The sequence below is a fragment of the Prosopis cineraria genome, unplaced genomic scaffold, assembly GCF_029017545.1.
Source record: "Prosopis cineraria cultivar Desert tree isolate PC_DT_omini unplaced genomic scaffold, ASM2901754v1 PC4, whole genome shotgun sequence".
NCBI classification, from domain to species: Eukaryota; Viridiplantae; Streptophyta; class Magnoliopsida; order Fabales; family Fabaceae; genus Prosopis; species Prosopis cineraria.
This window is the reverse complement of record NW_026555335.1, coordinates 7,622,841-7,637,026: the sequence shown is the minus strand read 5'-3', so window position 1 is coordinate 7,637,026 and position 14,186 is coordinate 7,622,841. Positions and strand designations below refer to the sequence as shown.

General features: G+C 27.4%; 1 protein-coding gene across 1 annotated transcript; it reads left to right on the top strand.

The window, feature by feature from the left end:
* The first annotated feature begins 2,941 nt into the window (after positions 1 to 2,941).
* On the top strand, positions 2,942 to 4,628 carry LOC129308443 (GDSL esterase/lipase At4g16230-like). Its single transcript, XM_054949553.1, has 5 exons — positions 2,942 to 3,218; positions 3,360 to 3,487; positions 3,680 to 3,928; positions 4,033 to 4,288; positions 4,405 to 4,628. The coding sequence occupies exons 1-5, from the start codon at positions 2,942 to 2,944 to the stop codon at positions 4,626 to 4,628; spliced, it is 1,134 nt and encodes a 377-aa protein (XP_054805528.1).
* The last annotated feature ends 9,558 nt before the right edge of the window (positions 4,629 to 14,186 follow it).

Below are 14,186 nucleotides of genomic sequence, written 5' to 3'. Positions count from 1 at the left end.
GGACTCTTTACTCAGTTTAAACTCGTTGGAGTTTCTATCTTATAATGATGCGAAATGCGAACGATGATATTGTGAATGGGTGGAAGGGATATTTTCACAAGTTGCATGCACAACAGAGTAGCAAGACCTCTGATGGTTCAGAGGAGGATGATGATGTGCAAGAAGTAGGACGAAGGACCAATTTCACTGAGCTTAAAGCCTTTGCAAAGTGGTAAACATCATGGTGTCACCCTTGGATGAATTTGTTGATTGTCAAAGTGCTTGGGAGGACCATTCCCCTAGGATTTCTTCAACCCCACTTAGCGCGTATATGGAGGTTAACTGATCTAATGCTCATAACTCCCTTGAGTAATGGTTATTTTGTGGCTTCTTTCATGAAGAAGAAGGATTTAGATTATGCTTATTAGGAGGGGCCATGGATGATTGATGATCATTATCTTTTGGTGCAAAAATGGGAGGCCAAACTTCAACCCGTGGAGAGCTGATAGACAATGCAAGATTTCTATAACTGGATCCAAATTCTTGATCTGCCTCTTGAGCTGTATAATGTTGAGCCTCTCAGTCAAATAGGTAATATGGTGGGCAAAACATTTAAGAGCGATCGATCTATGTCAATATCAGATAAGGGTGGCTTTGTTAGAATATGCCAACAACTTATGCCATTTTTCACTTGGTGTGGGAATATAAGATTGCATACAAAGGTCTTTCTTTATCTAGTGTGCTTTCACTATGAAAGTATGGCCGCCGCCGCCATATTGCTGTTATGAATAAATATCATGATGAAAACTTTTATAATTGAAATTTTATTCTTTCTTTTTTAGACAAAGTCAATGACTTATTTATTTCTTGATTCTAATAAAATAGTTAGAAGTACTTTGTAATATGAATCAAAAGAAATATTTGTTATTAATTTGCGGTTTTTTGTTATATTGCAACTATATATGAAGGTTTAAATATAATGAAAGCTTTCTACCAGCTAGTCTTAGAATTTTGTAAATATATACACACTGCATGTTGAACACGCTGATCAAGCATCCGGGTTCCATGCTCGTTAGGTGACGAGTATCATCACTTGGTGAGCACCTGTAAAAGTCTGGACGGTTCAAATATATAGATTTTATTTTTTTAGTTTTATTTTATATTGAATAGTCAAATTATAAAAAAATATAAAAATATTTAATATTAAATTGGATCATACAAATTAAATAGATATTATTCAAATTGAAGATAAGATAGAGACATTAAAATTTTATATTTTAATAAATATAAATAAAATGTTTAAATCCGAATTATCTAAATCAAAAATCTGGACAGCTCAAATTGTTCGTTATGAACACCAAGCTGAAACCCAACGTGGCTGATCAAAGGCATATTAGGCCTTTTTTTTTTTTTTTTTTTTTACACGCAGACACTGTGCCCACCCTAAGCCTCCTAATAATTAATAGAATATCTGATTAAGCACCCGTACCATATATCATTGCCAGCATTATTTTATTTTTTCAAAAATGAAAATTTTATTTTTGCTGTTTTCTTTCCAGAAACGTGTTGCTATGTGAGTTGGGTTATATGCCATCTCATCATTCTCTTCCCCATCTGGTGGCAAAACTTGAGTTGTCGCGTCAAATAGGTTTGAATGCAATCTTTTAAAAGCTAAATAAATTATTGAACCAACGAGAAGATAAATTCATTGTCTATCAATCTAAGTATACTGAATGGTCTTAAATATTGGATAATTAAACTCAAATTATGTACATAAAAATTATTTTTTAATCCATTTTTGTTAAAATTTTTATCATTTTTTTAAATAAACTAGATTTTATCCCCCCTTCATAAAAATAAATGTACGGTACTTTGCGCTTAGCCAAATGAAGGATAGGGTAACATGCAACCATTTGCCTGGCTAGTTGGCATCCAATGATTCCGAGTAATAATAATGGTTTCGTGATATTTATATTCAGGCATCCTTGAGGACTTTAAGGGATAGCCCAAAATTTAACTTTCATGATTTATGTTGTTTTGTTTCTAATTCAATAATATTATTCTAAAAAATAAATGTACGGTACTTTGCGCTTAGCCAAATGAAGGATTTGGTAACATGTAACCATTTGCCTGGCTAGTTGGCATCCTATGATTCCAAGTAATAATAACGGTTTCGTGATATGTATATTCAGGCATCCTTGAGGACTTCAAGGGATAGCCCAAAATTTAACTTTCATGATTTATGTTGTTTTGTTTCTAATTTAATAATATCATTCACGTTGATGACTAACTTCCATATTCACGCGCGTGTAGTATTTCAGTGAAATTTTCCTACAGCATAGCATTGTTAGTTTTTTTTTTTTTTAGGTTTAATTTTAATATATAACACATTATATGGATCAAAAAGCTGTGTAAATTAAATAATCATATCCATCATCATCATCATCATTATGAATTTTTTTGTACGTACAAAGTCAGCGATTTTTAAACAGTGATGGGATTTGATGGTACAACTTAATTAGTTTTCATTTTTTTATTTGTATTGATTATTTAAAACATTTATTTTATTATTAATTGCAATTTGTCACATTAGTGTGGTTTCACCATGTGGAACTACACAAACAAGCGTATACAAGTGATATACAAAACACACAAATTAAACTAGCAGTATAGGATATATTAATGTAACACGCAAGTGAGGGTTCTAGCTAGTTATATATATATATATATATATAATACACTTGAACTCTGCATGCATAATACCGGGTGTCGTTTTCGTGGTTAAGGCAAGTAGAGATGAGATATTAACTAAAGGCCTCCGTTAACATTCCCTTATTACTCCACTTCAGGTGAAACCGTCCCATGTCCTTTTATATATATATATATATATATATACCCTTACCTTGTGCATGCATTGTTCTCCAGCACTAAACGTTGATTGACTTGGATTGAATCAGTCTCTATGACGACGTCGGTTCTGATGCCCATTGATTTGAGAAAACCTCTCACTTGTGGGGTTGCATTATTGCAATTTTTAGCAGCTTTTATTTGTGTCTTGTTTAGGATTTGCTCATCAGATAAAGTTCCTGCAGTTTTTGTGTTTGGAGACTCGCTGCTTGATTCTGGCAACAATAACTATCTTGTTTCATTCGCCAAGGCAGACTACAACCCCAATGGAATTGACTTTGGAGGACCGTCAGGACGTTTCACCAACGGAAGAACCATTGCAGATATCTTAGGCATGCACGATTTATATACATACATATATATATATATAATTATTCCATTTTAATTTTTCTTCTTACTTTGGTTGAAACTAGCTAGCAAATTAATTAATAACTATTCTTTTGTCTTTCAATTATAATCATGCGTGCCACCAGCGAATGAATTAGGTCTTAGTTTCATTCCTCCTTATATGGCTCCAACTACACAAGCATCTGCTATTCTCAAGGGAGTCAATTACGCTTCAGGTGGAGGTGGCATTTTACTTCATACTGGACAAATGTGGGTAAGTTTATTCAGACCAAACAAACATGAACATCCAATTTTTCTTAATAAAAAGTTTAGGTAAGTTGGGTCTTGGCTCGAGATTCAACAAGACAAGCACATTGACAGCAAGATTTGAATCTGTGAGGTGTAGGTTTTGTAAGTGAATTTAGAACCATAATAGTTTTTAAGAATGTCTACTTGTGATTGTTAGGTTGGTCGAATCAACATGGACTCTCAGATAGATAACTTTGAAAACAACAGGCAAGACATGATTTCCATGATGGGTGATTCTGCAGCGCAAGATCTATTGAAAAAAGCTATCTTTATAGTATCCTTGGGATCCAATGATTTCCTCAGCAACTATATAGCACCCACAGTCACCAGTCCCGCTGAGAGGGACTTGATATCTCCTCAAGTGTTTGTCGCCTCCATGGCATCAACCTTCAGACAACAGCTCACTGTAATGATTAATTATATATATTTTCCTCCTCAAAACCTTCGAATCTTTTCCCATGTTGTTATGTTTCTTATTTATTAGTTCTGGTTTGATATTAATTTGCATAGCGATTGTTCAATCTGGGAGCCAGAAAATTTATGGTGGCAAATGTGGGGCCTATTGGGTGCATACCAAGTCAAAGGGACATAAACCCAGGCGCTGGAGATGGGTGTGTGAGCTTCCCGAATCAGCTAGCTCAGTCTTTCAACTCTCAATTGAAGAGCCTCGTTGAGAAACTCAACAAGAACTTGCAAGGATCAATATATGTTTTTGCAGATAGTTACCGCATCATGCAAGACGTTCTGCAGAACTACAAGGCATATGGTATATATATGTATCATTTCTGAAGCTTTGCGCTTGAGTCGAACATACATATATATATATATATCTCATTTTAGAGGATTAATAATTAAGGTGTGTGATCATTTGGTAACGTACAGGGTTTGAGAATTCAGATTCGTCGTGCTGTCACCTGGCTGGAAGATTTGGCGGTTTGATCCCTTGCTTTCCTGAATCAACAGTTTGTGAGGATCGTTCCAAGTACGTGTTCTGGGACGCTTTCCATCCCTCTGAGGCAGCAAATATGGTCGTTGCAAAACGCATGTTAGATGGTGATGCTAACGACATATGGCCCATGAATGTTCGGAAACTTTCTCAAGCTTGATGTGTGTGTGTGTGAAAGCTTATGATATAATCGTTAATTGTTGTTAAGTTGTAGTTGTTTGGTAAGCTTGATGAGTGTGTGTATATCATTAATTGTTGTTAAGTTGTAGTTGTTTGGTAAGGTGTGTGTGTGTGTGTGTGTGAGTGTGTGTGTGAGAAAGCTTATGATATAATTGTTAATTGTCGTTAAGTTGTAGTTGTTTGGTATGTTGTTGCCTTATGTTTAATTTGACATCATGCTAATAAATGTATGAAATAAAATTTGAAGTTTTTAAGATGCCAAACTTTTATGATAGACCTTCTTTAACTTGTAATATTGTGGGATGCAAGCACCAAAAATACTTTAGCTTCACTCTGTTTGTTGCTCGCCAGAACTGAGGACCCCAACAGTACTATACACCAGCTAGTTGTGTTGTGTGGGTTTTCCCTTTTCCTTTTATACTACCATATTGAATATATAATGCATACACGCCCAGCGTAATCAGTTAGAATACAACTTTCATTCGGTTTGCACTAAATAAAGGGGAGTAATTATTTTTTTAAAAAAATATTACAAATTTTATTATCAATCAAATAAAATTTAATAACCAAGTTATGCTCTTTATAATTGATCAATGCTCACTACTTTAGAAATCAGTTTTGGTGGCATATAAAATTTTAGTTCCGTGATGTTTCTAAAACAGCATAAAATCTAATGATACAATAGGTATTAGGTAATATTTTATTAATTATTAAAATATCATAAGACTAATGAAAGAGAGAGGGCATTTTCTTTTACAAATGCCACCTCTTTAAGTTTACTTTTAAAAAAAATTAAAAGGGGTGCATTTACTTCATATTGAAATGACACCTCTATATCATCAATAGATGTAGTGTTTTCAATAAGTACAAACGTCACCTCCATGATAAATTTTTTAAAAATTAAAAATAAAATAAAGATAGCATTTCTACAATCTATAAATGTAACCTCTATGATTTCATTTTTTAAAAAAATTTAAAAGAACATAGGTGGTGTTTCTGGACGATTGAAACACCACATATGTTAAGTCTAGATAGATGGTCTTTTTTATGAAAGAAATGTCACCTCTTTGATTTTTTTTTTAAAATAAAATTGACATAGGTGATGCCACCTAATGTTATTTTTTAAAAAAATAAATTTTATAAAATATAGTACACCTAAATTTTTCAAAACATATCTAATAATATATTACTAGTATAGTAATTTGCAAACAATTCAGCTATATAATGAAAAGTTACATATATATTTGGAATACAATAAAGTAGTTTATAACTATATTAATATCTCTAAGTTCTCTAATTAGGTCAAATTATCTAACAGCCTTAAATTTTACAAAAGTATTCAACAATTACCTAAATTTTGGCATCCTAAATTTAAAATAATCACTCTTCAATTAGATCATAAATTTGCTCATCATTACATTTCAAACACTTTGCGTTCTCATAGTAGTACAAAATATATGAAAATAAGAAGTCATATATGACTAAAAATTATCAAACCTAAATAAAATTAAATAAATTTTCATACTTCAAATGGGACAAAAGTTTGACCATGAGTGATTACATCCTTCATGAATTTTATAATATGGTGCCCACAATCATTATATTTGGTTGGAAAGGGCATTAAAAAATTACCAAAAAGTAATATAAATTTATGAAGCAAATAAATTTATTTTTAATAATTCAATAAAATCTTTCAGGTATAAATATACCATAATCTTTGTCCATTAATAATTCTTTAAAAAGTCTTTATTTTGAAAAAGGGGAGCTCTTTATGATTCCAAAAATTATTTAATGCCCTATCAAAATAGAGAAAAATTAATCAATGATAATTGATGTAAAATATATACAAATATGTAAAATGATTCTTATAAATATAAATAATTACTTATTGAATAACCTCAATATATTAGGCCAATTTATTGGCATGTCTCCATATAAAGGATCGAGATAATAAATTAAAAGTAAAGGAACAGTCACATAATTGATAACAATCAAAATTCAATATTTTTTAAAAAAAATTTAAACTTTGATTATGGCTTGATAAAGTTAAGGTATCTAACATGTCAAGAAATTAAAAAAATAATTAATAAAATACCTACCCCATACTGTAAGGTATTAAAAATAACATATTTTTTTTAACTTTTGCCTTTTCTGTGAATATTTCTTTTCCAAGATCAGATGTATTCAACATCGAACCATGACTAATATCATGAGAATTAATGAATAAAAATCTATTATCTTTTTTCATGTCTTTCAAAAAAAAATGTACAAATACCTTGCTAAATAGCAGAAAAATGTATTAAAATCAATCACAATGAGAAATAAAATAATCGATATCAAAAGATATTATGAAGCAAGTACTTTATTTAGGTATTAATAGCAGAAACACTCGCCCATTCTCAATTAAATATTTTCACCATAGTATTTCTATCAAGATATTTTTAGCTATCTTTATAATAGATTTCTTCTTCAAATTTTATTTCAATTATTTAGTCATTAGTAGTAAGCTTTGGCAAAAGAGGCCAAAAAGCTTCACGATGATTGTTAGCCTTTTTTATTTTTGAAATTCCATGAGATACACTTTTCTTTTATGCATGGTATTAGATTTCTTGAAAATATTATCATGCGTTCAATTATTTTCTTATTTTTTGATTTTGAATAAGTCTGTAAAAATCAAAAAATTAAGTTATATAATTATAATTACATCTAGAGTATTATAAGAAAGTGTGAAAATATAATTATCCTGTCACATGATTCAATGAGATATAGAGGCCATACAACTAAAGTGACCTCAACATCTTTAACTAATACAATATCCTCATTAAAAGGTATTCATAACTTCACATCATCATTAGTGCAAATGTCCATAGAAACTCGCAGCGTGCCAGGGTGTAATGGAATCTTATGTAAAATATCTTTAATGAAATTGTAAACAGTACCTACGATAACTGCATCTTTGAAGGAAATTTCTATATACAATTTGCAGTTGTATTCTCCCTAGAAAAAATAAAATATTCAGCAATTTATATTGTAAAAATGATAATAACCTTAAAATGAAATCATGTTTTTAAAATAAAAAAATATTCTCTTGTGAAAAAGTTTGCTATCATATAAGAATCATCATAGATTATTTATAAAATAAAATCATGTAAATAAAATTTTAAACATGAACTAAATACTAATATGTACATAACTCTGCCAAACTTGCCTCACACCTTCATATTCAATTTCACTTTTTGAACTTAGTTGTCCTTCAACCCACACTTCATGTCATATAAGTTGTTTGCAATTTAAATTGTCCTTTTTGATTTACATATTAAAACAATTAATTGAATTTATAAACCACTACATATGTAATAGATAAATGTAATGATTATTAAATATAAAATAAATACTTTATCTTGTTCGATGAATGCGTATCCTTTCCATCCCCTTTTGAAGAGATATTTTTGATTTTTTGCTAGTTGACGATATCACTCGTTTTCACCTATTCAAATGTAAATTGAATTCATATTAATTTTATATGAGTAAAACTATATTTAATTGACAATCTAAAATTATTTAACTTAAATTCTTTCGTTGTGTGTGCTAGAACAACAAATTGATCCCAATCTTCTTAAGATATGATCCCATCTTAAAGCTCTGGTGGGTGTTCAATGATATCTTAATTATTATATATTAAATACCATTTCTAAATATCTACATGAAATTTTCTAAGAAGAACTCCGGTTTTCTTGAAGACATGTGTTCTATGAGTCTCATCAAGTTCAAAACAAGACTGTAAGAAAGAAAATAATTTGGATCACTATAAGTACAGGAAAAAATAATCAAAAAGATAAAATAGTAATGACTTTTTTCCTTTAAGGAGAATTTGCAGGGTGCCTAAGTTTTTTATCTTTAATCCTTTCATTCTCCTACCATGTTAACAAGTTGGAAACTTTTACATTTTTATACATGCATCTAAATATCGATATAATAGGAAAATATCATAATACCTTTACAGGACTTGATTTCTTTCCATATTGTGATGCATCACATTTAGGGCACTTCTCTAAGAAAACATATTTATTACAAAATAACACGCAATCGTTAGGACATGCATGTATTTTTTCATAACCCAAACTAATTGAACAAAGTGGTTGTTTAGCTTCATATGTCTTGGTAGAAAGTTAATTATCAACAGGAAATATATCTTTTAAAGCATCAAGTAATAGAGTAAAACTCTTATCGTTTCATCTACAAGCAGCTTTTAAATTATACAATATCATAAATGCTTATAGTCTAGTGTATTTAGTACAAGTTGGATACAATAGTTTTTTTTGAATCACTGATCAACCTTTCAAATATTTAAGGGCAATCACAAAGATCATCCTCTATTACATTTAGCATTTCATCAAGACAATTAGTCTCACACATATTATTGTTGTCAGTGTCATTGCATGCTTCTTATCTCTCAAAAGACCTCATGGTATACACCCTTTCATTAGATACATCATTTCTCCCTTATACCTTATCCAGCATGTATAACTTTAATCAATACCATGACATATTAAATGATCTAGCAACTTAGTCAGAGTAATTCGCTTTCCATAGTAACAAGTTAAGCAAGAATACAAAATTTTGTTCAAATCTTTGGCATGCTTAACTACAAAATGAATAAACCCTTTCACCTTAGCCCTATATTCCTTTGACAACTAATTAACAAATATTCACTTTTGGTCCATATCCTATACCTATTGATATCCATCAAGTCAAGCAACAGACAACTATTGATATCTAAAACAACTAATTAAAAAAAAATTAGGATATAGTCTAGCCAATCAGAAACATACAACGTGAAAATTGAATTACAGGATTAAAAATAAATATGAACTATTTAATTCAATATTTTAAAAAATTTGACAGCATGAAGACTTAAAAATGAAAATTTTTCAAGTACTAAACCATGTATTTAGTAATTGTAATAACTAAAAGAATTAACTTAAAATTTTTTATTACATACAAAATAATTATTCTAAGTGAATTCAAGTCCCAAGAAACCACATACATTCAGAATTAAATAAATAAATCAAATTAAATGATAATACATTTAAAATTAAAAAATATTCAAAATAATATATATTCACTATTCAGCAATTATTTTTTAATTAGACAAGAAAAATATCTCAAAAAAAAAAAAAAAGTATACCGTAAGGATGAAGCACAATAAAACAGAGACTGTAAGAGTTAAGGAAATAAAGTTGGAACATGAGTTAAAGATTAAGATACACACGTTGAAATGAGAGAGGCCACAAGTCAAAGCAATTTTAAAATGGATTTGTAAGGACGAGCGAAAAATACAAATCTAAAAGTTCAATGTGGGACCTTGGGAGCATATAAAGACAAAGTTGAGAGAAAAAAAATGATGCAGAAAGAGCTAATCTTAGAACTAACAAGTTGAAGGTAGCGAGCTGAGAGCGAAGCTATAGGCGAGAACACACGGATGAAAGAGATAGTTGTAGAGCTTCGAGTGAGCTAAGGGCAAAATGAGCCAAGGGAGAAGAGACAGGGGCATGCAAGCTGAGGCAGAAGAGACCATGGTGGGCGCGCGAGCTGAGGGAGAATAGACAAAGGCATTAGGGCAGCGTGAAAAGGAGTTAAGGGAGACAAACACTCTCAGACAAAACCTAAGGGTAGGGAGACAGGCACTATCGGACAACACAACGCGAGCTAAAGGAGAAGAGATAGGTGGTAGGGATAGCAATTGAGGGACTTTTGGACAAAAGCTAAGGGAAGACAGCTAAGACACATAGAGTGGTGATTCTAAATGAAAAATCACCACCTTTATTCCCTATTTTTTTGAAATTAAAAATATTAATATAATATTTATAAATATAAAATATATTTTATATATATTTAAATCCCAATTAAAAATAATTTTAGTAAAATCTATTAATAAATTACATTGTTATTAATTTTGTATGTTATAGAACCATATTAATTATTTATGATACTTAATAAATATAACTACATACATTAATTAATAACTATAATATTGTTTATGATTATATTATTTATGTAATCTAATAATTTATAATTAATAAATATAGATACATATATTAATTCATAAAAAATGCTATTTAGAATAAAATATATATTAACAAACATTAAATATAAATTCAAATAAATTAATTAAATAAAATAAATACTTAATATTATAAAATAACATAAATAATAAAAATGTAATAGAGGTGGCATTTCCAATAAACGGAAACCCACCTCTCTTCTACTATTTATCAAAAAATATATTAATAAAAATTAATTAAATAAAATAAATATATATAATGCAATAAAATAATAATTTATTATTAAATAGATTATATTATGCTAATTATCCAATCACATGAAAATAATTCATTACAAAAATTAATTAATTGAATAGTTAAATTATTACTTATGTAATATAATCATAATAATGATTAAATATGTTTTAATTATTTATTTTAATTTAAAAAATGAAAAAATTAATAAATTATTTAATAAAATATTAATTTTTATAAAATTAATTAATTCAAACATTAATTAAACATAAACTTAGGTAAATAATAAAATATTACTTTTATTTTATTATTCTATCATTTGATTTGTAAAATACTAGAGAGATGGCGTTTTCAATACAAGAAAACACCGCCTTTCTTCCAATATTAAAATATATAATAATAAAAAAATTAATTAATTAAAATAGAACAAATGATTAAATATCCAATAAAATAATAATAAATTAATAAATATATTATATTATGTTAATCATCTAATCAAACGAAATTAATTAATTATAAAATTTAATTAATTAAATTATGGTTAAATTATTATTTATGTAATACATAATAATTTACAAAAATATTTTTAGAGGTAATAAAATATTAGAGCGGTGGTGTTTTCAATACGAGAAATCGGCACCTCTCTTCTAGTATTTATTAAAAATATATAATGATATATCCCCTCATTTTTATTGCTATCAAATTGATTGCCTTTAATGTAAATTTAAAATATGAAATGTTGAAGAAAGGTCAAAATAAAAAATTGTCTTATTTTGCTTGATTTTGTGATTAAGTAAGAAAATTTTAATTAGTGCCTATGAAAGAGATATCTAAAGAAAAAGAAGGAGGATGAAAAAATTGAAAAGAAGAAATTGGGAGAGAGGACGAAAGGAGGAGGAGAAAAAGCACCCAGAATATGGTCAACATTTTTTATATTTAACTATGAGGCAAAAATACTCTCTTTTAAAAAGTTCAAGGTAAAAATATTTTAAAAAAAGTTTATGATGCCAAGTACTTCCCAAAAAAGAGTTTTAAAAGAAATATACCATTTCACCTTATTATTAAATAAATTTATTTCATAAGATTAAAAAATTATTTTATTATAATTTACTAAACTTGTATTAATATTTAATAAACTACTGATGGAGTATTATTACTTTGATTACATCAAGAGTGGTGACGTAGAAACGCCACTTCTCTCTCTATTATTTAATTTCAATCATATTAAACAAATATTATATTATAATTTAATTAATTTTTATGTGCAATTATTATATATGATTATTTTATAAATAAAGTAGGAGAGGTGGCATTTTTTAAGACATTTTTAGCTTCAGAAAATGTCGCCTCTCTAATTTTTTATTAATTAAATATTTTAATAATAAATTATAAAATAATACTTTATTATTATTAATTTAAAATTTATTATTAATTAATATTTTGTAATTAATATATTATATAAGATTAAATAATTATTATGATGCAATTTATTTAATCATTAATTATTATTTTATTATATATTTAATAATTTATTATGAATTAATAAATAATATTATTTATAGATATAAATTTTTTAATAAAAAAGAGAGGTTGTATTTCTAGAAATACCACCACTCACACTTTCTTAATTTTATTTGTTAAAATATAGACAGGTGGCGTTTTTCAACTTCTGAAACGCCACCTCTTTGATTGTAATTAATTAATTAAAAATATATATTTATTACTAATGATAATTAAATAATGATGTTAAAATTATTATATAATATAATAAAACAATATAGTTAAATTAAAAAAATTAAATATCTAATAATGTTATTCAACTTAAATTTGTGACATTTCATTTAATAAATGCCACCTAATATTATTTATTTAAATTTAAATAAAAAAAATTTATAAGCGATACCATTTGATAAAAGAAATGCCATTAAAGATCTTTATACTTAATATTAATAGTATTTTATTTTTTATTATTATAAAATATATGCTACTAATTTCTATTTCTATAGTAGTGGCTATAATTTTTTATATATAGTTTTATTGTGACATATGTAGCGGGATTCAGTATGTTGAATTGCTTTGGCTAAAAATAAAAATAAATATGATCAATTGCACTAAATATACTTTTTTTATTAAAAAATATAAGAAATTTTTTAAGAAATTAAGTGTTAAAAAATAGAAGACATTTTTAATCTTTTCAGGTGTAATTATAATTTTTTTTCAAAAGCGTCCATATTAATTTAATAGGAGTAAATATAAAAAATAAAATTAGTTTAAAAATAAGTAAGCATTTTATTGGGGTGATATTCAGTTAAAAATACTTTATATTTTTTTAATCGAAAGAGTACCTATTTTATTTTGGGTACAGCTCAAATTTTACAATGAGATGTTATTATAATTTGATAATTATACTTTGAAACACAACCAATGTCTTAAAAAATGTTTTATATTTTTTAAATAAAAAATTATATTTCAATATTTATTTATAATGTGAATTATGTAATTTTCAAAACATGAAAATAAATTCCAATTTTTTGGAGCACAAACAATTAATTTAAAATATATGCTTTTTTTCATACAAAAATTAAAATTTGCTCCTATGTAATGCACGGAAAAGATTTCATTATATATGACGTAAAATATTGTAATTTTAAAAATATTAATCTATTGCAAATTAATACAATGATTCCTTTGATTTGTTTAGTAAAATCTTCAGCCCATATTATTTTCTAATTTATTTAGTATTAGTTATTTATTATGTATTATTTTATCATTTTAGGATGATAAAATATCTAAAGCATGCAAAAGCAATTATATAATAACTAAATAGAGTCTATTGTATATATTGTATAAGATGATGTATAAAAGAAATGGGTCTCTCTTTTAATAAATGAAGAAAAAATTATCGCTAGAAATTTTCAATAATCAAAAAAAAGAAAAGAAAATAATCAAAATTTCAATGGGCATTTTAGTTTATAAGAAAGGTTTTAGATGCTTGAGAGAATAAAATTATTATTTCATTTCATTATAAGTGGTTTTTTTTCCCACACCAATTGTAATGACATCATCCAAAACCTATACCTAATCGTCTCTTATCATATTAGAAAAGGACTATAATTATTATGGTAAGAAAGGGACTGGTGTCAAGGAAAGAATTGACCTTAATCCTATAATAATTTTAAAATAAGCTTAATTAACTAGCATGAATTCTTACTAGGATAGAAAAAAAAAGTTTTCACTTA

Coding starts and splice junctions, on each gene's coding strand:
- LOC129308443 (XM_054949553.1), top strand. CDS start 2,942: ATGACGACGTCGGTTCTGATGCCCATTGATTTGAGAAAACCTCTCACT. Junction 3,488..3,679: donor TTCATACTGGACAAATGTGG/GTAAGTTTATTC, acceptor TGTGATTGTTAG/GTTGGTCGAATCAACATGGA. Junction 4,289..4,404: donor GCAGAACTACAAGGCATATG/GTATATATATGT, acceptor GGTAACGTACAG/GGTTTGAGAATTCAGATTCG.